The 25,351-nt window shown below is 42.9% G+C and overlaps 1 protein-coding gene across 2 annotated transcripts in view; it reads left to right on the top strand.

Annotated features, from left to right (window-relative positions):
* Nucleotides 1–25,351, top strand: part of LOC140483667 (mitochondrial mRNA pseudouridine synthase RPUSD3-like) — a 39,164-nt gene that overhangs the window by 5,580 nt on the left and 8,233 nt on the right. Inside the window, exons 3-10 of one of the 2 annotated variants that reach the window (XM_072582026.1) lie at nt 849–1,009; nt 8,664–8,708; nt 13,532–13,622; nt 14,351–14,458; nt 16,955–17,039; nt 17,804–17,930; nt 18,034–18,173; nt 19,655–23,387. In XM_072582026.1, coding sequence (XP_072438127.1) covers nt 849–1,009; nt 8,664–8,708; nt 13,532–13,622; nt 14,351–14,458; nt 16,955–17,039; nt 17,804–17,930; nt 18,034–18,173; nt 19,655–19,882 — 985 coding nt within the window. In that variant the 3' untranslated portion in view covers nt 19,883–23,387. Of the gene's footprint in view, nt 1–848; nt 1,010–8,663; nt 8,709–13,531; nt 13,623–14,350; nt 14,459–16,954; nt 17,040–17,803; nt 17,931–18,033; nt 18,174–19,654; nt 23,388–25,351 lie in introns of those variants that run through there. The other variant, XM_072582027.1, reaches the window with a different exon arrangement.

Below are 25,351 nucleotides of genomic sequence, written 5' to 3'. Positions count from 1 at the left end.
TATTTCTTATGTTCCTATGTTCTGAGTGCATCTACACAAAAGGTCACTTTAAACAGTAGAAATGTGAAAGGAAAGGTATGTATGCTGGTTAATAGTCATCTCACAATGACAAAAGCAAAGGTAGCTAAGAGTGCAATATGTGGATGGAGGTGGAGATGAAGGTGATAGGTCAGAGAGGAGGGTGGAGCGGATAGGTGGGAAGCCAGTCTTCCTTCCCACCTATCCGCTTCAACCTCCTCTCTGACCTATCACCTTCACCCCACCTCCATCCACCTATTCCACTCTTAGCTACCTTCTCTCCAGCCCCCCCCCCCCCCCCCCCCCACCATTTATCTCTCCACCCCTGGAGGCTCCCAGCCTTATTCCTGATGAAGGGCTTTTGTCCGAAACGTCGATTTTCCTGCTCCTCAGATGTTGCCTGACCTGCTGTGCTTTTCCAACACTACTCTAATCTTGACTCTGATCTCCAGCATCTGCGGTCCTCACTTTCACAATAACAAAACCCAAGTTTCAAACCCTGTCTCAAATGATATTGGGTAGTTGGACCTGCCAATGGGAAGTTTGCTGTTGTAAAATGGGTTCTTAACAAGGATGGGAATTCATTCTTGGTAGCTTCCCCAAAAAGTGATACAAGAACACGCCATTCTTCTAATGAGAATGCTGTAAATTTGAGCTAATGAAAATAAGTACAGGCAGCGTTGTGAGTAGAGTGATGGGCAGAGTCAGGATTAACCAAAGTAATAGTATGGGTAGAATTAAGCTGGGAATACCAGAGGAATAGCTGCTCCTGGGACCTAGAAGATGACCATTGTTTTATCTTTCATTCCATGTTCCTACTTCCTCTTTAGCTCTGATATACAGCTCAAGAAGCAGATACCAAAACACAGGCAGCGTTTGAAACAAGACAAAGCTGTTAGTATCCTTCTAGATCCGGGTGTCCCAGTGCTTGAAAAGCTGACCAGAGAAGACCTTTTGGAAATGCTAGCTACCAGTGTGGTATACCAAGAAAGTGAGTGTCAATTTCATTAAAGTCAACTCAATTTTCTTTAAGTTAAACAGAAGGTGTAGAAGCACCTCATGCAGCTGTAAATGGGTTAGGACCCTTATCTAGGGACAAATAATGTGCCCAAAGGTGTGCCTAGTAGTCTCAGCTCTTCTGGATCCGTGGTTAAATGCCACGTTGTGAGTCACTTTTAACACTACTTTTGGGTGTTTGGGCCAGATACTTGAAGATTGCTTTATTGGGGTGTTCGTGCCTTCTGCTGTGAGTAGCAAGTATGGCACGTGTTATTAATATTCAGCATTCCATTGCATTGTCTTAATAAATATGCATCTTTGCATAGCTTGCACAGTATCATTTCTAGAGTCATAGAGATGTACAGCATGGAAACAGACCCTTCGGTCCAACTTGTCCATGCTGACCACATATCCCAACCCATTCTAGTCCCACCTGCCAGCACCCGACCCATATCCCTCCAAATCCTTCCTCTTCATATACCCATCCAAATGCCTCTTAAACATTGAAATTGTACCAGCCTCCATCACTTCCTCTGGCAGTTCATTCCGTACACGTACCAACCTCTGCGTGAAAAAGTTGCCCCTTATGTCTCTTTTATATCTTTCCCCTCTCACCCTAAACCTATGCCCTCTAGTTCTGGACTCCCCGACCCCAGGGAAAAGACTTTGCCTATTTATCCTATCCATGCCCCTCATAATTTTGTAAACCTCTATAAGGTCAACCCTCAGCCTCCAACGCTCCAGGGAAAACAGCCCCAGCCTGTTCAGCCTCTTCCTGTAGCTCAGATCCTCCAACCCTGGCAACATCCTTGTAAATCTTTTCTGAACCCTTTCAAGTTTCATAACATCTTTCCAATAGGAAGGAGACAAGAATTGCACGCAGTATTCCAATAGTGGCCTAACTAATGTCCTGTACAACCACAACATGACCTCCCGACTCCTGTACTCAATAGTCTGACCAGTAAAGAAAAGCATACCAAATGCCGCCTTCACTATCCTATTTACCTGCGACTCCACTTTCAAGGAGCTATGAACCTGCACTCCAAGGTCTCTTATTTCCTCAGTAAATCTTCTCTGCACCGCTGCAGTGCCAGTACATTCTTTATGCAAGTAAAGAGACCAAAACTCTACACAGCACCCCAGGTGTGGTCTCACCAGCATCTGATACAGCTGCAGCATAACCTCCATACTTTTAAATTCCATTTCTCTAACAATGTAGGACAATTTTCCTTTTGCCATTTGGCTCTTCAGGCCAATTCCACCATTCAGTAACATCATGCTCTTCCATTTCTGTTCTGAATTTTACGTTCCCAGCTATCTCAGACAGTCTTCAAGCCTCATTCCTAAGAAAATCTATCTCTGATTTATATGACCCTACCTCCACCATTTCCGAGACACTCAATTCCAAAGTCACATAACCCTCTGAGAGGAAAATATTACCCTAATATCTGTACTAAAAGGGAAACCTCTAATTTTACAATGGCTGTGTTTTCTGACACCAGTGCTCGAGAATCATGGTTCAGTTTAACTTCGCACTTGGGACCCTAAATGTTGGAGGAAGGTGAGTCCCAAAAGGTGGAGGGAGAGAAGAATAGGATCTCGGAGAGAGGGGGTGGATGGGACCCAAGAGAAGGGGACGGGAATGCGATCTGGGAGAAGTGGGGTGAGGAAGCAGGAACCTAGGATCATCCTCCTCATTCCCCACCCCACCCCACCCCTGAACCCTATTTCAGAAACAGTGCAGCCTTTGTGCATGATAGAACATAGAACATAGAACATAGAACAATACAGCACAGAACAGGCCCTTCGGCCCACGATGTTGTGCCGAACTTCTAACCTAGATTAAGCACCCATCCATGTACCGATCCAAATGCCGCTTAAAGGTCGCCAATGATTCTGACTCTACCACTCCCACGGGCAGCGCATTCCATGCCCCCACCATTCTCTGGGTAAAGAACCCACCCCTGACATCTCCCCTATACCTTCCACCCTTCACCTTAAATTTATGTCCCCTTGTAACACTCTGTTGTACCCGGGGAAAAAGTTTCTGACAGTCTACTCTATCTATTCCTCTGATCATCTTATAAACCTCTATCAAGTCACCCCTCATCCTTCGCCGTTCCAACGAGAAAAGGCCGAGAACTCTCAACCTATCCTCGTACGACCTACTCTCCATTCCAGGCAACATCCTGGTAAATCTTCTCTGCACCCTCTCCAAAGCTTCCACATCTTTCCTAAAGTGAGGCGACCAGAACTGCACACAGTACTCCAACTGTGGCCTAACCAAGGTCCTGTACAGCTGCAACATCACTTCACGACTCTTGAATTCAATCCCTCTGCTAATGAATGCTAATACACCATAGGCCTTCTTACAAACTCTATCCACCTGAGTGGCAACCTTCAAAGATCTATGTACATAGATCCCTCTGTTCCTCCACCTGACTAAGAACCCTACCATTAACCCTGTATTCCACATTCTTATTTGTTCTTCCAAAATGGACAACCTCACACTTGGCAGGGTTGAACTCCATCTGCCACTCCTCAGCCCAGCTCTGCATCATATCTAAGTCCCTCTGCAGCCGACAACAGCCCTCCTCACTGTCCACAACTCCACCTATCTTCGTATCATCTGCAAATTTACTGACCCACCCTTCGACTCCCTCATCTAAGTCATTAATAAAAATTACAAACAGCAGAGGACCCAGAACTGATCCCTGCGGAACTCCACTTGTAACTGGGCTCCAGGCTGAATATTTACCATCTACCACCACTCTCTGCCTTTGACCGGTTAGCCAGTTTTCTATCCAATTGGCCAAATTTGCCTCTATCCCATGCCTCCTGACTTTCCGCATAAGCCTACCATGGGGAACCTTATCAAATGCCTTACTAAAATCCATGTACACTACATCCACTGCTCTACCCTCATCCACATGCTTGGTCACCTCCTCGAAGAATTCAATAAGACTTGTAAGGCAAGACCTACCCTTCACAAATCCGTGCTGGCTGTCCCTAATCAAGCAGTGTCTTTCCAGATACTCGTAAATCCTATCCCTCAGTACCCTTTCCATTACTTTGCCTACCACAGAAGTAAGACTAACTGGCCTGTAATTCCCGGGGTTATCCCTATTCCCTTTTTTGAACAGGGGCACAACATTCGCTACTCTCCAGTCCCCTGGTACCACCCCTGTTGCCAGTGAAGACGAGAAGATCATTGCCAACGGTACTGCAATTTCCTCTCTTGCTTCCCACATAATCCTAGGATATATCCCGTCAGGCCCGGGGGACTTGTCTATCCTCAAGTTGTTCAAAATGTCCAACACATCTTCCTTCCTAACAGGTATCTCTTCTAGCTTAACAGTCCGTTTCACACTCTCCTCTGCAACAATACGGTCCCTCTCGTTCGTAAATACTGAAGAGAAGTACTTGTTCAAGACGTCTCCTATCTCTTCCGACTCAATACACAGTCTCCCACTACTGTCCTTGATCGGACCTACCCTCGTTCTCGTCATTCTCCGGTTTCTCACATACGCATAAAATGCCTTGGGGTTATCCTTGATCCTATCCGCCAAGGATTTTTCATGCCCTCTCTTAGCTCTCCTAATCCCTTTCTTCTGGTCCCTTCTGGCTATCCTGTATCCCTCCACTGCTCTGTCTGAACCCTGTTTCCTCAACCTTATGTAAGCCTCCTTCTTCCTCTTTACTAGACATTCAACCTCCCTTGTCAACCAAGGCTCCCTCACACGACCATTTCTTTCCTGCCTGATAGGTACATACATATCATGGACACGTCGTATCTGCTCTTTGAAAAAGTTCCACATTTCCACCACATCCTTCCCTGACAGCCTATGCTCCCAACGTATGCTCCTCAAATCCTGTCTTACAGCATCGTAATTTCCCTTCCCCCAATTGTAAAATCTACCTTGTTGTGCGCACCTATCTCTCTCCATAACCAAGGTGAAAGTCACAGAATTGTGGTCACCATCACCAAAATGTTCACCCACTAACAAGCCCACCACTTGTCCCGGTTCGTTACCGCGTACCAAATCCAATATGGCCTCCCCTCTGGTTGGACAATCTACATACTGCGTTAGAAAAGCTTCCTGGACACACTGCACAAACACCGCCCCATCCAATCTACTTGATCTAAAGAGCTTCCAATCAATATTTGGGAAGTTGAAGTCGCCCATGACTACGACCCTGTGGCTTCTGCACCTTTCCAAAATCTGTTTCCCAATCTGTTTCTCCACATCTCTGCTGCTATTGGGGGGCCTATAGTAAACACCCAACAAGGTGACTGCACCTTTCCTATTTCTGACTTCAGCCCATACTACCTCCAGAGGCAGATCCCCCTCAAACTTCCTTTCTGCAGCCGTTATACCATTTCTAATTAGCAATGCCACCCCCCCTCCTTTTTTACCACCCTCCCTAATCTTACTGAAACATCTGTAACCAGGAACCTCCAACAGCCATTCCTGTCCCTCATCTATCCATGTTTCCGTGATGGCCACAACATCGTAGTCCCAGGTACCGATCCACGCCTTAAGTTCACCCACCTTATTTCTGATACTCCTTGCGTTGAAGTATACGCACTTGAGCCCATCTCTGTGTCCGCAAGTAGTCCCTGTCAGTGCTACCTTCTCCACAGCCTCCCTACAGTCTTGGGCATCCTGACACACAGCTAGCTTACTTGCTGGACTACAAGTCCGGATCCCATCCCCCTGCCAAATTAGTTTAAACCCCCCCCCACCGAAGAGTGCTAGCAAACCTACCCCCCAGGATATTGGTGCCCTTCTGGTTCAGGTGCAACCCGTCCTGTTTGTACAGGTCCCACCTTCCCCAGAATGCAGTCCAATTGTCCAAATATCTGAAGCCCTCCCTCCTACACCATCCTTGCAGCCACGTGTTCAACTGCACTCTCTCCCTATTCTTTGCCTCACTGTCACGTGGCACCGGCAACAACCCAGAGATGACGACTCTGTCTGTCCTAGCTTTTAGCTTCCAGCCTAACTCCTTGAGCTCTTGAATGACCTCCCCACCCCTCTTCCTACCTATGTCGTTGGTGCCAATGTGTACCACGACTTCTGGCTGCACACCCTCCCCCTTAAGGATTCTGAAGACACGGTCCGAGACGTCTCGGACCCTAGCACCCGGGAGGCAACAAACCATCCGAGAGTCTCGCCCATGTCCACAGAACCGCCTGTCCGTCCCTCTAACTAGAGAGTCCCCTATAACTAGCGCTCTCCTCCTCTCCCCCTTTCCCTTCTGAGTCTCAGAGCCACAGACCCCTTCACTGCAGCTTACACCTGCAAGGCTGTCCCCCCCAACAGTTTCCAAAGCTGTATACTTATTTTTTAGGGGAACGACCACAGGGGAACCCTGCACTGCCTGCTTCTTCCCCTTCCCACCTCTAACTGTTACCCAGCTACCTCTGTTCTCCGGTGTAACTATGTCCCTGTAGCTTCTATCAATCACCGTCTCAGCCTCTCGAATAATCCTCAGCTCATCCAACTCCAGTTCCAGTTCCCTAACTCGTTCGGTGAGGATCAGGATCTGACTGCACTTCGTCGGCAGGAGTATCGGTGGTCACCCCTACCTCAAACATCCTGCAGGAGGAACATTCCACCGCCTGCACTGCCATGACTGTACACTTTGTCTCCAAAAACAAGAACACTGAGTCAATAACACTGAGTCACTTACCTGTGGACTTTAAAGTTAGGTTAGAGGAGGAGGGTGGGAGGGAGGCCCTACGAAAGTAGGACCTGGGGTCTAGAACACACCCACTCAAATACTAATCACTTACCTTCCCGCCCAGCTATGCGCTCCAACCTCACTTCCGCTGCCCGCTATAGGTAAGTAATTTTGAAACAAACTGTCTTACCTTAGCTGTAGTCTCCCAGGTTCGCTTTTACTCAGCCGCTGCTCCCACTCAAATGACCGTTGGTGATTAAAGGGTGAGTATTTATACTCACTGTTCTCCTTCCCGGCTGCCCCTCTGTTTGCCGTCACTTCCTCTGCTGCTCCCGCTCTTTTTGTGAAAATAGAGCAAAAAAAAACACCGCTGCCCGCTACAGGTAAGTAATTTTGAAACAAACTGTCTTACCTTAGCTGTAGTCTCCCGGGTTCGCTTTTACTCGGCCGCTGCTCCCACTCAAATGATGTGATATGTAAATTTGCTGTGATATATTAGGTTGGGAATTGTGTGCAATGCAGTTTCCCACAGGTGTCAGCAGACACTGCCTTTTCAAGTGTCCCCTTGTTCTAGACTGACATATAGGAATAAACATCCTTTCCACATCTGCCTTGTCAAGACCATTTAAGATTTTATAACTTCCAGTCAATTTACCAAATTTAGCACAGTTTGCTTCTTACAGTAAACCTTACTTAAAGTACCTCTTTCCACCTGTGCACCAAATTCCTACTTTGAACCAAGTTCCCAGCTGTATTCACTCACCCTGTCTCAGTCATGGAATGTCTTCCTCACCGATTGTGCTTCCTTCCTGACCAAAATCTTAATGGACTACTGTGTCACAATGGCAGTTTAGAAGGCAGATATTCTATACTATAATTTCCTGACTCATCAATGCCTTTCCATCACTTAGAAGGCACAAATTAGGAGTTGGTTGGAATACTGTCCACTTGCCTGGATTTGTTCAATTCCTTCGAAAGCTTCCACATCATTTGACTGTCACCCTATCCACTGTCTTAAATATTCACTCCCTCCACCGCTGGCACACAGTAACTGGTACACAGTGTGTATCATCTAAAAGTTGCACTGAACTAGCTGACTGAGATTTCTTTGAAAGCACCTCCAATTCTTGTGACAACTTCTATTTGAACAGGGCAAAACTGGCTGATGTATAAGAACACCAGCACTTGCAAGTTGCCATCCAAGTCTAACACTACTGATTTTGAACTCATCTCACAATTGATTTAATGTTCCTGTGTCAAAGTCGTGGAACATGTTACCTGACAGCAATGTGGTAGTTCGAGAAAAAGGTGGCAGTTCAAGAAAGTAGCTTACCACTACATCCTCAAGGGCAATCAGGGATGGGCATTGAATGCTGGTCTCGCTAACAACATCCGCATGACATGAATAAATCAAAAAATAAACAAAACTGCTGAGATTGGAAGGACTCATTTGAACCCCCGCAGTTAAAGTGCAGTATGGAAACATTTACCACCCGATTCCTTAAGCGCCGGAAAACTTAAGCTTATGAACATAAGCAATATGAAATAAGGGTTAATCGTATAGTATATTTTTGTGTGATGAATATTTGTCTTTGCAGTGTTGAAATGTCACATTAAAATTAACACTAGTCAATACTGAAGAGATTTCACTGTTCCAGACCACCTGGGTGAAATATTGGTTTGATGTACATTTTGTTGGTCATATGGCACGTTTTAAGGAACTTGGGACATATTAACATTTAGAGTTTGCAGTCTTAATGACTGTCATAACACACTTCAACAAATTTCAGATCAATGTTTCAAATCCATGTGAACAGATTTGTTAAGCAATGAAAGCAATGGTTTCTGTATCACTGCATGCAGAGCCCTGCCTTACAACATTTCTCTGAATGTATTGACAGAATAAATTGTTTTCTAAGAGTAAATTGGTTTCTAACCTCTTTTAACTTCTTTACCAGATCCTTTGATTGGTATCAATAAACCAGCAGGACTTCCCATCACAGGTAATGGTGTGCATTTTCATGAATTGTCATGTTTCTCAAATGATTATTTAATTAAGAATTACACTCCAGTGTGTCATTCAGAAAGTTGCAGGATATGTTTTCAGATCTACTCTTACCTTTACAGTAATTTCAAAATTGTTGTCATACACTGGCACTAAATAGATGCTCAGTGCTTTGTTGTGGAGGAAGGAAGAACTGGGTTGAGTCTTAACTTTCATCAAACTTTTCTAATGCAGCTTTTGGTGGCTGGTTCCAGAATGACTTTGGTGAATTCCTGGAAACATCTATTTAGCTTTCCTCTTAGTTGAGCATTATGTGGCAAAGTGGCAACATAATTAGTGTTCAGAAATGGATGCTTACTGTGTGATAGCGTGCAAGTTTGAATGATTAGACTGCTCAGTGCCTGTTCAAATAGTTGATGAAAATCATGTAGCATTGTTCACTGAGTCAATGGTCCATGTTAGCCAACAGAGACAATGATAGAGGGGTAAGTTCAACTAGACTGACACATGTAAAATGTATATGTTCATTCATTTGGTAAGCACAGGGAGAGCCTCAGCAGTGAGTCTTTTGTTTAACACTCACTGTCACACATGAATAACAGACATATGACCAAAAGACCATGAGAAATAGGAGTGGAAGTAAGGCTATTTGGCCCATTGAGTCCTCTCTACCATTCAATCATGGCTGATGGGCATTCCAATGCCACTTACCCACACTCTCCCCGTATCCCTTAATTCCTTACAAGATTAAGAATTTGTCAATCTCTGCATTGAAGACATTCAACGTCCCTGCCTCCACTGCGCTCCATGGCCCACCACACTGTGGCTGAAGAAATACTCCTCATTTCTGTTCTAAATTGACCCCCTCTAATTCTAAGGCTATACCTATGAGTCCTAGTATCCCTGCCTGATGGAAACAATCTCCCAGCATCCACCTTTTCTAAGCCATATATTATCTTGTAAGTTTCTATTAAATCTCCCCTCAGCCCAGTTACAAGTGGAGTTCCGCAGGGATCAGTTCTGGGTCCGCTGCTGTTTGTAATTTTTATTAATGACTTGGAAGAGGGAGTCGAAGGGTGGGTCAGTAAATTTGCAGATGATACGAAGATTGGTGGAGTTGTGGATAGTGAGGAGGGCTGTTGTCGGCTGCAAAGAGACTTAGATATGATGCAGAGCTGGGCTGAGGAGTGGCAGATGGAGTTCAACCCTGTCAAGTGTGAGGTTGTCCACTTTGGAAGGACAAATAAGAATGCGGAATACAGGGTTAACGGTAGGGTTCTTAGTAAGGTGGAGGAGCAGAGGGATCTTGGGGTCTATGTTCATAGATCTTTGAAAGTTGCCACTCAGCTGGATAGACCTTGTAAGAAGGCCTATGGTGTATTAGCATTCATTAGCAGAGGGATTGAATTCAAGAGTCGTGAAGTGATGTTGCAGCTGTACAGGACCTTGGTTAGGCCACATTTGGAGTACTGTGTGCAGTTCTGGTCGCCTCACTTTAGGAAAGATGTGGAAGCTTTGGAGAGGGTGCAGAGAAGATTTACCAGGATGTTGCCTGGAATGGAGAATAGGTCGTACGAGGATAGGTTGAGAATGCTAGGCCTTTTCTCATTGGAACGGCGAAGGATGAGGGGTGACTTGATAGAGGTTTATAAGATGATCAGAGGAATAGATAGAGTAGACAGTCAGAAACTTTTCCCCCAAGTACAACAGAATGTTACAAGGGGACATAAATTTAAGGTGAAGGGTGGAAAGTATAGGGGGATGTCAGGGGTAGGTTCTTTACCTAGAGAGTGGTGGGAGCATGGAATGCGCTGCCTGTGGGAGTGGCAGAATCTGAATCATTGGCGACCTTTAAGTGGCAGTTGGATAGGTACATGGATGGGTGCTTAAGCTAGGACAAATGTTCGGCACAACATCGTGGGCTGAAGGGCCTGTTCTGTGCTGTATTGTTCTATGTTCTATCTATGTTCTATGTTCTATAACCTTCTGAACTCTAATGAATACAATCCCAGGATCCTCAGCCATATTAGGCCAACCAGGATCCTCAGATCATATATTAGGCCAACCATTCTAGGGAGCATCCTTGTGAATCTCTGCTGGACAGCTCCAGCACCATTGTGTCCTTCCTGAGGTGTGGGGCCCATAATCTAAATGGGGCCTAACTAGAGCTTTATAAAGTCTCAGAAGCACATCACTGCTTTTACATTCCAACCCTCTTGAAATAAATGACAACATTACATTTGCTTTCTTAACCACGGACTCAACCTGCAAGTCAACCTTTAGAGAATCCTGTACTAGCACTCCCAGATCCCTTTGTACTTTGGCTTTATGAATTTTCTCACAATTTATAAAATAGCCCTTGCCAGTGTTCTTCTTTCCAAAGTGCAAGACCTTGCATTTCCTCACACTGAATTTCATCAGCCATTTTTTGGACCATTCTCCTAAACTGTCTAAATCTTTCTGTCGCCTCCCCACTTCCTCAGAACTACCTGCCTGACCACCTAACTTCGCATCATCAGTAAACTTCGCCAGAATGCCCTCAGTCTCTTCATCTACATCATTAATATATAAAGAGAACAGCTGGGGCCCCAACACTGAACCCTGCGGGACACCACTTGTCACCAGCTGCCATTCCGAAAAAGAACATTTTATCCCAACTCTCTGCCATCTGTCAACCAATCCTCAATCCATGCAGTAGCTCACCTCGAACACCATGGGCCCTCACCTTACTCAGCAGCCTCCCATGAGGCACCTTATCAGAAGCCTTTTTGGAAGTCTAGGTAAATAACATCCACTGGGTTTCCCTGATCTAACCTACTTTTTACCTCTTCAAAGAATTCTAACAGGTTTGTCAAGCACTACCTTCCCTTACTAAATCCATGCTGACTTGTTCTAATTCGACCCTACACTTCCAAGAATTTAGAAACCCCATCCTTAATGATGGATTCTAGAACTTTACCTACAACTGAGGTTAGGCAAATTGGCCTATAATTTTCCATCATTTGTCTTGATCCTTTCTTGAACAATCGGATTACAACAGCAATTCTCCAGTCACCTGGGACTTTCCCTGACTCCAGTGACTTTTGAAAGATTACAACCAGAGCCTCCACTATTTCTTCAGCCACCTCCCTCAGAACTCTAGGATGTAACCCATCCGGGTTAGGAGATTTATTAGTTTTTAGATCTTTTAGCTTATCACATACTTTCTGCTTTACCATAGTCAACTCTGCCCCCTGACTCTCCTTAATTGTTGGGATATTACTCATGTCTTCTACTGTGAAGACTGATGCAAAGTTCTTCAGCTATTTCCTTATCTCCCATCACTAGCCTTTCTGCATCAATTTGAAGTGGCCCAATCTCTACTTTTGCCTCTCATTTGTTTCTCATATATTGAAAGAAACTTTTACTATCATTTCTAACATTACTGGCTAGCCTACCTTCATATTTGATCCTCTCCTTCCTTATTTCTCTCTTTGTTATCCTCAGTTTGTTTTTGTAGCCTTCCCAATCTTCTGATTTTCCGGTGCTCTTGGCCACATTATAGGCTCTCTTTTTTTCCGTGATACATTTCCTGAGTTCCTTCGTTATGGTGAAAGCGTTACTGAAGGTACCATGGAACCTGACACTGGAATGACATTTATGCTTTCAGGAGAAAGAGGGAGGAGAAATTGACTAGTAGCAAAGACATATGTGAAATACCACATTATTTTCAAGCACATCATTGCTAGCTGCCTTCCCTTGGCTTGCTATGACCCACAATCTTTATTGTTACATTCAAACAGACGATCAGTACGCAGTGATATTGCACACAGCATACATCTGTGCTACTACAGAAATGCCATTTTGAGCCAAAGTATCCAGATTATGTTCTTTTTTCATGTTTTACATTTGGTTCACTAGTTTGATTGGATGATTATTCACATCAGTAGTACAGTATTCCAGTTGCTCAAAACATCACAAATTTTATTAAAAGCTCAATGAAATTTTGTGAATACATAAATACCATGACAATTACTTGGAAAAGAAGTGTAATTTTAGCTTTTGTTTTGAAAAGAACTGGAATCCCCTGTGTAGAAAATTCAGAATGCTTTTCTGATTGGATCCCTAAAGAAATTGGAACAGTCAGAATTCTGTTGAAGAGGTACTGCATGTAAACTGGAATCAGACATCCTCTCACTCCCAGGATAGGCACAAAAACTGGGATCTACATCAACTCTCCTTAAGGGCACCAGAGAGAAACCACTTGAATTTCTTTCAGTTAGTAATTATAGACATTATGAATCCTGACAGTCAAACTTGTACCTTTGGCTCAGTGAGTTCCCCTATTTCCGTAAAGAAATAAATAGTCAGGGTAGAAAGAGAAGAACTGGACCAGAGATGGATGAGATATTAGTGCCGGACCAATTCCAACCAGCCTGCAAAAGCAGCTTGATTACTGCTGACTGAATGAGAATTAGATTAGATTAGATTAGATTACTTACAGTGTGGAAACAGGCCCTTCGGCCCAACAAGTCCACACCGCCCCGCCGAAGCGCAACCCACCCATATCCCTACATTTACCCCTTACCTAACACTAGGGGCAATTTAGCATGGCCAATTCACCTAACCTGCACATCTTTGGACTGTGGGAGGAAACCGGAGCACCCGGAGGAAACCCACGCAGACACGGGGAGAACGTGCAAACTCCACACAGTTAGTCACCTGAGGCGGGAATTGAACCCGGATCTCAGGCGCTGTGAGGCAACAGTGCTAACCACTGTGCCACCGTGCCGCCCACGTTGCTTTGAAAATACAAAACATTTTTTCTTTTATCCTTAACAGGTAAGGAACTCTCCTTTACCTCACTGCTTCCAGAACTTCAACAGCGACTGCATCTTTCCAAAGAACTCCATATTGTAAAAGCAAGTAACAGGTAAATGATTTAACTGTTGAAATCTGCCAGTTCTTCAGTACAAGCTGTCAGACTGGGACTGTAAACTGGATTTGAATGTAATTTGGAGTAACATCTAGGAACAAAGCATGATGGATTTGATTTTTGTGCAGGAAATATTTACGCCACAATGGTATAATTACAGGATTAAATGCACGTTGGAGTAATGCAAGCCCACAAATAGAATCAGAGTACATGCATAGATACACATATGACCACAATATAGGCTAGTGTGACTCAGATAAACGTGGAGCTGGACTCCTTGTGTGATGGAGTAGGTTTGATACATGTACCATACCTAAGTGGCATGCTGGAAGTAGCACTGGATTTCTAGGGAAAGCAGAATGCATTACAGCCGAGCCTAGCTATAATTAGGGGAGTAAGGCAATTGCTAGTGTAGTGATGTGATAAATACTGATTTACAGCAGCATGCATAGAGAGATGTCAGTGATAATCAAGGGGTTAGCTTCAAGTCCACCTTTACAATACAAATGTAGACACGTAACTCCAGACAGTTCTTATAATTCAAAGTATTATCAGTTCTCATATTTAGAGCACTATCACTATCAACACATAAATGTAAAGCTGTCACTAATAGGAATCTCACATATAGTACAGCTATGTAATCTGTATATGCATACATGTGAGTAAGTCAACGTGTGACTGATAATGCCCTCTAAACCATTGTTGATTGTGCTGTTTCTTCACAGGGACCATTCTGGCTTGGTTCTGCTTTCCACCTGTCACCAAACTACCAAGTACATTGAGAATGCCTTCATCCAAGCTCGGAGAAGGAAGGAGGCACTCACCAGTTATTGGTAATGTTTGAATTATTATACAACACTGAAGTAACTAAATGATAGAAATTTATATGTGCTAACCTGGGATTCTTATTCATCACATAAACAATTTCTCCAATAACCGTTTAATAGAAACATATTTGGGGTGGCACGGTGGTTCAGTGGTTAGCAGTGTTGCCTCACATTGCTAGGGACCCAGGTTCAATTCCCGCCTCGGGCAACTGTCTGTGTGGGGTTTGCACATTCTCCCCGTGTCTGCGTGGATTTCGTCCGGGTGCTCTGGTTTCCTCCCACAGCCCAACGATGTGCACGTTAGGTGAATTGGCCACGATAAATTGCCCATAGTGTTAGGTGCATTAGTCAGGGGTAAATGTAGGGGAATGGGTCTGGATCAGTTGCTCTTTGGAGGGTTGGTGTGAACCAATTGGGCCAAAGAGCCTGTTTCCATACTGTAGGGAATCTAATCTAGGGAATCTATTACCTTTCAAGTACTCAATTAAAAAAAAAATGAGTTGGCCTATAGATATACCCAAAAATGGGCTTAATGCACAGACTTTATCTTGAATTTTCACCTGAGATTTGTTATGCTTGGGTACCAGTATTGCAGCTGTTAGTGACTAAACATTACTGAGCCCTGTGAGTAACTGGGCAGCTATTCTTTGACTATTAATGAGCTCAGGGCACAACAGGCTTGACAGTGGCTGATTATCAATGAGGACAGGGCTTGTGCAAACTGAATATTAGTGAGCACAGCGCAGTCGCCAACTGAATTTGATTTAGGAATATTGCTGCAGTCAAGTCATAGAGATGTACAGTTCGGAAACAGACCCTTCGGTCCAACTCGTCTATGCCAACCAGATATCCCAACCCAATCTAGTCCCACCTGCCAGCACCTGGCCCATATCTCTCCAAACCCTTCCTATTCATATTCCCATCCAGGTACCTTTTAAATGTTACAATTGTACTAGCCTCCACCACTCCCTCTGGCAGCTCATTCCACACACACACCACCCTCTGCATGAAAACGTTGCCCCTTAGGTCTCTTTTATATCTTTCCCCTCTCACCCTAAACCTATGCCCTCTAGTTCTGGCCTCCACCACCCCAGGGAAAAGACCCTGTCGGTTTACCCCATCCATGCCCCTCATGTGTTTATTAACCTCTATAAGGTCATCCCTCAGCCTCTGATCCTTCAGGGAAAACAGCCCTAGCTTATTCAACCTCTTCCTGTAGCTCAGATCCTCCAACCCTGGCAACATCCTTGTAAATCTTTTCGGAACTCTTTCAAGTTTCACAACATCCTTCCGATAGGAAGGAGACCAGATTTGCACACAATATTCCAAAAGTGGCCTAACCAATATCTTGTACAGCCGCAACATGACCCCCCAATTCCTGTACTCGGTACTCTTACCAATAAAGGAAAACATACCAAACACCTTCTTACTATCCTATCTACCTGCGACTCTACTTTCAAAGAGTTATGAACTGCACTCCAAGGTCTCTTTGTTCAGCAACACCCCCAGGCCTTACCAATAAGTGTGTGAAACTCCCAATCATTGAGGTTGGAACATAAAAGTTTATTGTACTTACAGTTTTTGATGTCCGACAAGGTGTAGACAAAGCATTTAAGTGTGTGGATATGGTGTAGAAAAATTCCTGATGAAGAGCTTTTGCCCGAAACATCGACTCTCCTGCTCCTCAGATGCTGCCTGATCTGCTGTGCTTTTCCAGCATCACACTCCCGACCCTTACCATTAAGTGTATAAGTCCTGCTAAAATTTGCTTTCCCAAAATGCAGCACCTCGCATTTATCTAAAATGGGTTTGATTGAATCTATTTATTGCTATGCTTTCAAATGCAACTTTGTTTTGTTTCAAAGATAGTTTTATTCTTTTTCAAAAATCTGTGTCTTAAATATATAAATGCTGATGTGGTGGCCTGCTGCCAGCTGTTCGGCGCAACAGATGTCCAAGTGTTGCTGAGGGGTGATGGCAGGGTATGACTGTGGGTGGATATGTCTAAGGGTGATTGGGCGGGCAGCAGGGGAGATGTTAGAATGTAGCAAAGAGGTATTGCAAAACTTTGAGAATGCCCAGGAGGCAGAGTAGGAGGATGTTCATCAGTGACTGGAATGCAGAATAGAAAACATTGTTATGAAAATGAGGTGACAGTGGAGCTGTAAGAATGATTAATCTTCTTCTATTTCTTGGCTTTCAACACAGTTATTTCTGGCATCTTTTAACTTGCTTGCATAACAACAGTATTTAAGAAGTATTTCACTGGATGAACATTATTTGAAGGTGTAATAAGTCAATAATTGCTAAAGTTCTTTGATTGTTTATTTTTTACTGTATTTGTATACACATTTATTCTATCTTACAGTGTCAGGTTCAATGATTTTAAATTATAAATTTATGACACATGAATGTGGTGTGAATCATACTATATCACTCCAGGGATCTGTGCATATCTCCTTCTGATTTCTTGAATTTATTATATTTTTTTTTCTGTAACAGTGCTGTGACAGTGGGCATCCCAGAACCTGCAGAGGGAGAAATCAGTGTGGCTCTGACAAAGCAGAACATTGGCGAGCATGAGCTGGTAATTGTTCTATTTGACGCATCTCCTTCCACTTTCTCCATCAGAATAAGCATGATTGGTTAGTGACAATTAATTGGAAAACCAAATCAGGTACAGTAGAACCTCGATTATCTGAACATCAATTATCCAAATTTCAGATTGTCTGAACAAGATCTCAAGGTCCCTTTAAAAATGGCATTAGGCAACTCAGCATTCGGTTATCAATTAAACGGCATTATGGCGTGCATCGCCAGATAACCAAGAAATGTTCAGATAATCGGCACTCAAATTACCGCTTGTTTCCGGTTATCCAAACAATCAATTATCTGAACAAAATACTCCCCGCCTGTCTCATTTGGATAATCGAGGTTCTGGGTGTTGTTCATGCACAATGTGTGGATTCCCTCGTATGACTGTCTATTAGGAGATCCTAATGTTGGCTGGGCTGTTGAAGGTGAGTTAAGTGTTGAGAAAGTTCCCTAGGAAGAGGGACAAAAATCTAACCCACAAATTTCTAACTGCTAATCTTAACAGAATATCAGCATTTGAAATGGTCATTTGATTACTGATTCTTCTGTGGAGGGAGGCTGAGGGGGAGCAAATTAATGCCCTTTTGCCTTTGATAATGCAGACTACATTTCTCTGTTTTAGAAATAATGAGAATGACATTCCAGATAGTCGCGTGGTGAGGTAAATATGGATAAGATCTGTATATTTACTGCCTGCCTGGGCCTTTAAAACTTACAGTGATTTTACTTTTATCGTGCTTTGTTACGCTAATATAGGTGGTTCCAGTGTTTCATCCCACTCCTGGAAACTTTCGGCGGAAGGAAGCAAAGAAGGCTGTTACAAGGTATAAGGTTCTCGATACTGCAAATGGCTGTGCATTAGTACAGCTTCAACCTCTCACAAGTGAGTTAATGTAGTCTGGGTTTTCTTTAATTAAATTACTGTCGGCTGGTTGTATCCGAGATTTACAATTTTCCAATGTTTGTTCACTTTCCTCCCGCATCAGCCTTTGAAAGTGTGTTACAGGTCCACCTCACTGTCAAACTCTCTGCGGTTCTTGGGGATCATGTGTATTCTTCCAGGCTGGGGAAGGTTCTGGGAATTCCCTTCTATCTCCCAGTGGAATTAGCAATTCCTCGAATTCAGGTAAATTAGAGTATCATTATAAGAATAGCATGCTGAAAGAGGATTGGATCTTGTTAAGGGTGAGCAGGAGTGAAGTGGGTTTTACTAGCTGGGGTGTTATTAGCAGTTGGGGAAGAACCTGTGTGTGAGGGATTTGAGTGTTCTCATGCTTGTTTTTAAAGCCTTCCATGCTATAACCCTCCCTGTCTTTGTGGTTTCCTGTCACCCTACTGCAGTAGAAAATATCATTACTCTTCTAATTTAGCCCTCACGAGCACTGTGATTTTAACTGCTCCATGATTATCCGCAGCTCTTTAGCTACCTGAGCCCCTATGTTCTGGAACTCCCTCATTGAACCTGTTTGTTCCTTTAAATAAATTTAGTCCACGTTGCATCTCCGTGTTCTTCGCATGAAAATCTTTTACTTCACACTTTGTTTTACTTGCATGTTTTTGTTCATTTCACTAGTTTGCTCATGTCATCTTAAAATCTATTACTATTCGTCTTATTTCTTTGCAAATCTCACTATTAAATGAGCTCATCAGATATTGCTTCAGCCTCGTAGGTAATCGTTGATTCATGCTAACATCAGCATATTTCCAGACTTAGATTACATTATATTAGATTAGATTACTTACAGTGTGGAAACAGGCCCTTTGGCCCAACAAGTCCACACCAACCCACCAAAGCGCAACCCACCCAGACCCATTCCCTTACATTTACCCCTTCATGTAACACTAGGGGCAATTTAGCATGGCCAATTCACCTAACCTGCACATTTTTGGATTGTGGGAGGAAACCAGAGCACCTGGAGGAAACCCACGCAGACACGGGGAAAATGTGCAAACTGCACACAGAGGCGGGAATTGAACCCGGGTCTCTGGCACTTGGAGGCAGCTGTTCAAGATATATTAAGCATTTAACTTTTCAACATATGGAGTTCAGAAAAGATTTACAAGGATGTTACCAGGGTTGGAGGATTTGAGCTATAGGGAGAGGCTGAACAGGCTGGGGCTGTTTTCCCTGGAGCGTCGGAGGCTGAGGGATGACCTTATAGAGGTTTACAAAATTATGAGGGGCATGGATAGGATAAATAGCCAAAGCCTTTTCCCTGGGGTCAGGGAGTTCAGAACTAGAGGGCATAGGTTTAGAGTGAGAGGGGAAAGATATAAAAGAGACCTAAGGGGCAACTCTTTCATGCAGAGGGTGGTACATGTATGGAATGAGCTGCCAGAGGAAGTGGTGGAGGCTGGTACAATTGCAACATTTAAGAGGCATTTGGATGTATATATGAATTGGGAGGGTTTGGAGGGATATGGGCCAGGTGCTGGCAGGTGGGACTAGATTGGGTTGGGATATCTGGTCGGCATGGCCGGGTTGGACCGAAGGGTCTGTTTCCATGCTGTACATCTCTGTGACTCTATAAATTGATTTAGTCTCGTATGTGTGTCCTGATACCAGTAGGGTTTGAAACCATGGTGACATTTTGCTTAACTCATTAGGTCTTGGATGAATTCTTGCTGCGGAAGTTGCATTTTGACCAGAAACAGATGTGGAAAATGCCTCTTCACCTTCACCTACACAAACTTTCAATTCCACCATTTGAAACTAAGAAATTAGAGACACTGATTGTGGCTGCTCCTCCAGCTTACTTTTTTAGGACTCTTGATCTCTTAGGCTTAAGAGTTAGTGAGTTTCCTGAAGCAAATGTAAAGAAAAGAAGAAAATAAAGAAATGTGTTCCATATAGTTCATGCCAGTCCCCTGTGATAGAGAAAATTCACTGCTTCAGTGAAGTTTATTTTGTAGTAAAATCCAATTAGAAGCGCTGTTTCAGAATCTGTAATATCAGAGGATGTTTCCTCACTTGTGGGTAATACAAAGGAATGCACCTAAATAACGATAGGTCCAAAGGGCATCGTTCCACAGAGCATTGGAAACAGTTATCAGCAAGAATTACTCTATAAATTTGCTATGATATTTACCAAAATATATCTCTGTTCAGAAATACCCTTCGTTTGCCATGCCTCAATGTTTTTGGAAACAGGGAAGTGAAAACAACCAGGGTTTCTCATGATGGGTGTTGACCACAAATTTATGATGGGTCTGTGTTTGCTGTGGGAAAATAAAACCATGATCACGTATGCAGTGGGGTCCTGGAGCCTGTTGACACTCATTGGCCAAGCTTGGATGAATAATCATGACATGACGGACATGACCTAATTCCACATCCCAGCAAAACAGCAAGTCCTGGATTAAAAAGGATTAAAAAGCAATAGGCCATGGTGGCATACCAGACTGTGATGCTGAACCAGTGAATGGTACACACCACTCACTGCTGGAGAAAAATACTGAAGGTAAAGAACCTATTCAGTTGCAGATTGGGAGCAATTCACTTTACCCCTCGCATCCACATCCTGGTTGACATATTTTACATAAATATATTTATACCCAAATAAAATGTCCAAGTGTAGGCAGAGTTCATTTGACAGTAGCCAGATTGAAGTTTTTTTTTTGTAAAAAATGTAAGTGGACAATCGTCCCCAACTGAGTGTGCTAACATTTTGACAGAGGTGCAATTTAAAGTTAAAATTGAGAGTTTTAGGTAGAATAAATAAAGAAAAACTGTTTCTAGTGAATCAAGAATCAAATGCCAGCAGGAACAGATTTAAGCTGATTTCCCTGGTTTTCTCTGCCAAAGACAATCTTGGTGAAAGCAGATTCAATAGTTCATTTCATAAATGAATTAGATAATATTTGAAATTTGAAAACAGGGATGTGGGGAAAGAGCAGGAGTGTGGTACCGACTGGATTGCTTTTTGAAAGCTGACAGACTCAATGAGCGGAATCATCTCCTTCTGGACAACACTATTCTATGAATCTGTCAAGAAAAGAATTCTTAACCTGTCGTACTTGGACACTGGCAGGTCATGGTTACCATTGAATGTGTCATGCGTTTCTGTGATGGTTACTAAGTTTATAAGTGACTATAAGCTCCTAGAGTATTAATTGCTCATGAAGATTGTGAAATTATTAAACAGTTCTATTAGTTTTAAAATAATGGTGGAAAAGGATAGATCAGATCTAAGCTGGAGGAAGGCTAATTAGGCAAGAACTTTCAAAAGTTGATTGGGGGCAGGTATTCACAGATAAAGGGATGGCTGGAAAATGGAAAGCCTTCAAAAATGAGATGAGAGTCCTGAGACAGTATGTTCTGTTAGGGTGAAGGGCAAGGCTGGTAAGTGTAGAGAATGCTGGATGACTGGAGAAATTGAGATTTCGGTCAAGAAAAAGAAAGCAGCATGTCAGGTATAGACGGCAGGGATCGATTGAATCCTGAGTAGAGTTTAAAGGCAGGAGGAGTATACTTAAAAGGGAAATCGGGAAGGTAAAAAGGGGACATGAAATAGCTTTGGCAAATAGGATAAAAGAGAATCCAAGGACAAAAGAGTAACAAGGAGAGAATAGGGCACCTTAAAGATCAGCAAGGCCACCTATATGTGGAACCGCAGGAGATGGGGGAGACATTTTGCATTAGTGTTTACTATGAAGGAGGATGTGGAAGATAGTGAATGTGGGAAAACAAGTAGCAACAACTTGAAAAATGTACATATTACAGAGGAGAAAGTGGACTGGATTTTGTAAAAATGCAGAAAGATGGAGCAATCCCCTGGACTTGATCAGATTTATCCTAGAACTCTGTGGGAAGTTAGGGAAGTAATTGCTGGGCCCCTTGCTGAGATATTTGTATTATTGGTAACCACAGGTGAGGTGCTGGAAGACTGGAGGTTGCTAATGGGTTCCCAGTATTTAAGAAAGTTGATAAGGAAAAGCTGGGGAATGTTCAGCCTGACATTGGTGGTGGGCAATTTGTTGGAGGGAATCCGGAGGGACAGGATTCACATGTATTGAGTTTTTTGAAGTAGTAATGAAGATGATTAATGAGGGCAGAGCGGTCAATGTGATCTATCTGGACTTCAGGAAGGCGTTTGACAAAGTTCCTCACAATAGACTGGTTACCAAGATTAGATCACATGGAATACAGGGAGAACTTCAAACATAGAAAAGAGGGTGGTGGCGGAGGGTTGCTTTTCAGACTGGAGGCATATGACTAACAGCCAGCCACAAGATCAGTACTAGGTCCATTGTTTAATCATCATTTTTATCAATGATTTGGGTGTGACTGTACAAGATATGGTGAATAAATTTGCAAATGACACCAAAGGTGGTTACCAGAGTACAACAGGACCTTGATCAGGTTGGCCAACTGACCAAGGAATGACAGTTGGAGTTTAATTTACATAAATGTGAGGTGATGCATTTCAGAAAAGCAAATCAGGGCAGGACTTATACCCTTAATGAAAAAATCCTGGAAAGTGTTGCTGAACAAAGACCTTGGAGTACAGGTTCATAATTCCTTGAAAGTGGAGTCACAGGTAGATAGGATAATGAAGGCATGTTTGGTATGCTTTTCTTTATTGGTCAGCACATTGAGCAACAGAGTTGGGAGGTCATATCGCAACTTTAAAAAGGACATTAGTTGGGCCATTTGTGCAATTCTGGTCTCTGTATAGGGAGAGGCTGGGGCTATTTTCCCTGGAGTGTCAGAGACTGAGGGGGATCCTTATTGAGGTTTACAAAATCACAAGGAGCATGGATAGGGTGAATAGCCAAGGTCTTTTCCCTGGAGTGGGAAGAGTCCAAAATTAGAAGGTATAGGTTCAAGAGGAGAGGGAATAAGATTTAAAAGGGACTAGAGGAGAAATCTTTTCACGCAGAAAGTGGTGCATGTATGGAATGAGCTGGCAGAAGAATCCAAAATAGAAGTTTTTTTTTAAAAATGTGTCAGTATTACATATAATTTTATAACTAACTACATAATTCTCTACCTTTCAACCAATTTCTGACAATTCTACATACTTATTGTCAAGCAAACATCCACATTCAAGTTCTCAATGATTAATGAACAATTATTAGGAATAGCAATATTCCTAAGTTCTAACAACTGTCGTCTTCCCCTTATTTCCACTCATTGTGTCTCCCTATCCAAGATTATTTCTTGCTATCATACTTACTCTGTCTCTAACAAAGCTACCCCACCACTCTATCCTTCCCACATATCCCTGAATGTGGAGTTTCCAGCTTTGATCTCCTTGTAAACTATGTTTCTATAATGATATGATGTGAAGGTGCTGGTGTTGGACTGGGGTGGACAGTTAAAAAAAAAAAATCACACAACACCAGGTTATAGTCCAACAGGTTTATTTGGAAGGACTAGCTTTCAGAGCACTGCTGCTTCATCAGGTAGTTGTGGAGCAGGATCATAAGACACAGAATTTATAACAAAATAGAATGTATCTGCAAGTACACTTCTGCAAATGTTAAATTCACCCCTTGACCAATATGTGTGAGAGAGAGACTCACACACTCTGACAACATTTTAAAAAGCATCTGGACTTTTAAAAGTATATGGGGCAAATGCTGGAAAATGGGACTAGATTAATTTAGAAGATCTGGTTGGTGAAAACAAATGGATGGAAGATTCTATTTCTATACTGTAGAGATTAGATTTCTTTAGATTACTTAGTGTGGAAACACACCCTTTGGCCCACCAAGTCCACACTGACCCTCCCCTACATTTACCCCTTCACCTAACACTACAGGCAATTTAGCATAGCTAATTCACCTAACCTGCACATTTTTTGGACTGTGAGAGGAAATCCACGCAGACAGAGGACGTGCAAACTCCAGTCACTTGAGGTAGGAGTTAAACACGGGTCTCTGGTGCTGAGGCAGCAGTGCTAACCACCGTGCTGCCCAGCTTGGAGATAAAAAGTTTCATTCCTCTACTTACCAGACTACAATATATAACTCTTAAAAAGACAGGGAAAAATCCAATCAGAGCCTCAACCACTGTTCAACTGAAAGTCTCTTGGGATAGATTACAATTCAACATTGACACACATACACCTCCAATGCATCTGCATTGGAGGAACTTTATGCAAGATAAATGGAAATCACATGGGATTTTGAAATCATATCAGTGGATGCAGTTGGCTGAGTAGTATCAGATAAATCAGCCATTGCTACTTGGATAATATTCCAAAGTGGCCACACAGTCCAGGTTCAAGTCCTAGATGCTGTAATGCAGGTTAAAAATAAAAGATTGTGCTGATTTACTATATACGAAGACTAAGATTGGAGGTGAAAAATTAGAACACTACTAGGTTATTAATAGTTGTCTTTCAGGCTATGAAGTGATTTTTATTACACCTCTGAATTAATGATTGAAGTGCTGGAACAACTTAGATTTGGGGCTGTGAGATTTACTTATTGTGCTGACAATCATAAACGTGCTCAAGAGCTACAGAAGCATAAGGGATGGAGCAGGATATTGACCCCTTGGATTTTTTTTACTAGAGGACCTCCCCCTTGAAAACAAATGTTTTCTTTCTCTTTCTCCTCCTCCTCCTCTTCCCACCACCACCACGGAGTATGCAGATCTTATTAACTGCTTCAGAGTTTGGCAATTTTATCAGATTGTTTAATCTAGATAACAGTCCCACTCAGGCATCTCCACATCACATCAAACCAAGCATTTAGTTATTCTTCCACTAGAGGGCACACTATTTCAACTTCGGCTTTTTAATGCATTCAAAAAGTTCTGAAGTCAAATTTGACTTGTGCTTCTCACTGTCCTCCACCACAAAAAAGGCTGCTACTAAGCTGACAGTATTTGGACATGATGCATTTGGGGTTCTCTTTGCCAAGCCAGGAATGAACTTGCTGATGTTTGTCTCAAATACTGGGCAATGAGGAATAAATTAGAACTGGACTTGTGTTTTCTGTAAGGAAGGAGGAACAAACCTAATCGACATGATCTTGACCAATTCCCTTCCATGAGAGAAACAAAGCCACAACACCTGGGAGCACCACAGGAGGAGTGGTAACCAAGGCATCATTCAATAAATATCTGGAAACCCATGTATCTGCTTAGTGAAATACTAAATGGGATTTGTAAGATTGTGTGGGTTCTCCATTTGAAAAACTGTTAAACCTTTAAACACAATAGTGCAATGCTTACAACTAGAAGTTGAATTCTTTACCTATACCAAGTTCCAAGTATCAGTGCTAGAAATAATTCAAGATTTAGATATTTCCATTTGGAAGTTCATTACTAAATTTCACACCAACTATTTC

Source organism: Chiloscyllium punctatum, chromosome 12 (assembly GCF_047496795.1).
Source record: "Chiloscyllium punctatum isolate Juve2018m chromosome 12, sChiPun1.3, whole genome shotgun sequence".
NCBI lineage: Eukaryota > Metazoa > Chordata > Chondrichthyes > Orectolobiformes > Hemiscylliidae > Chiloscyllium > Chiloscyllium punctatum.
This window is presented reverse-complemented; position numbering and strand designations above follow the sequence as displayed.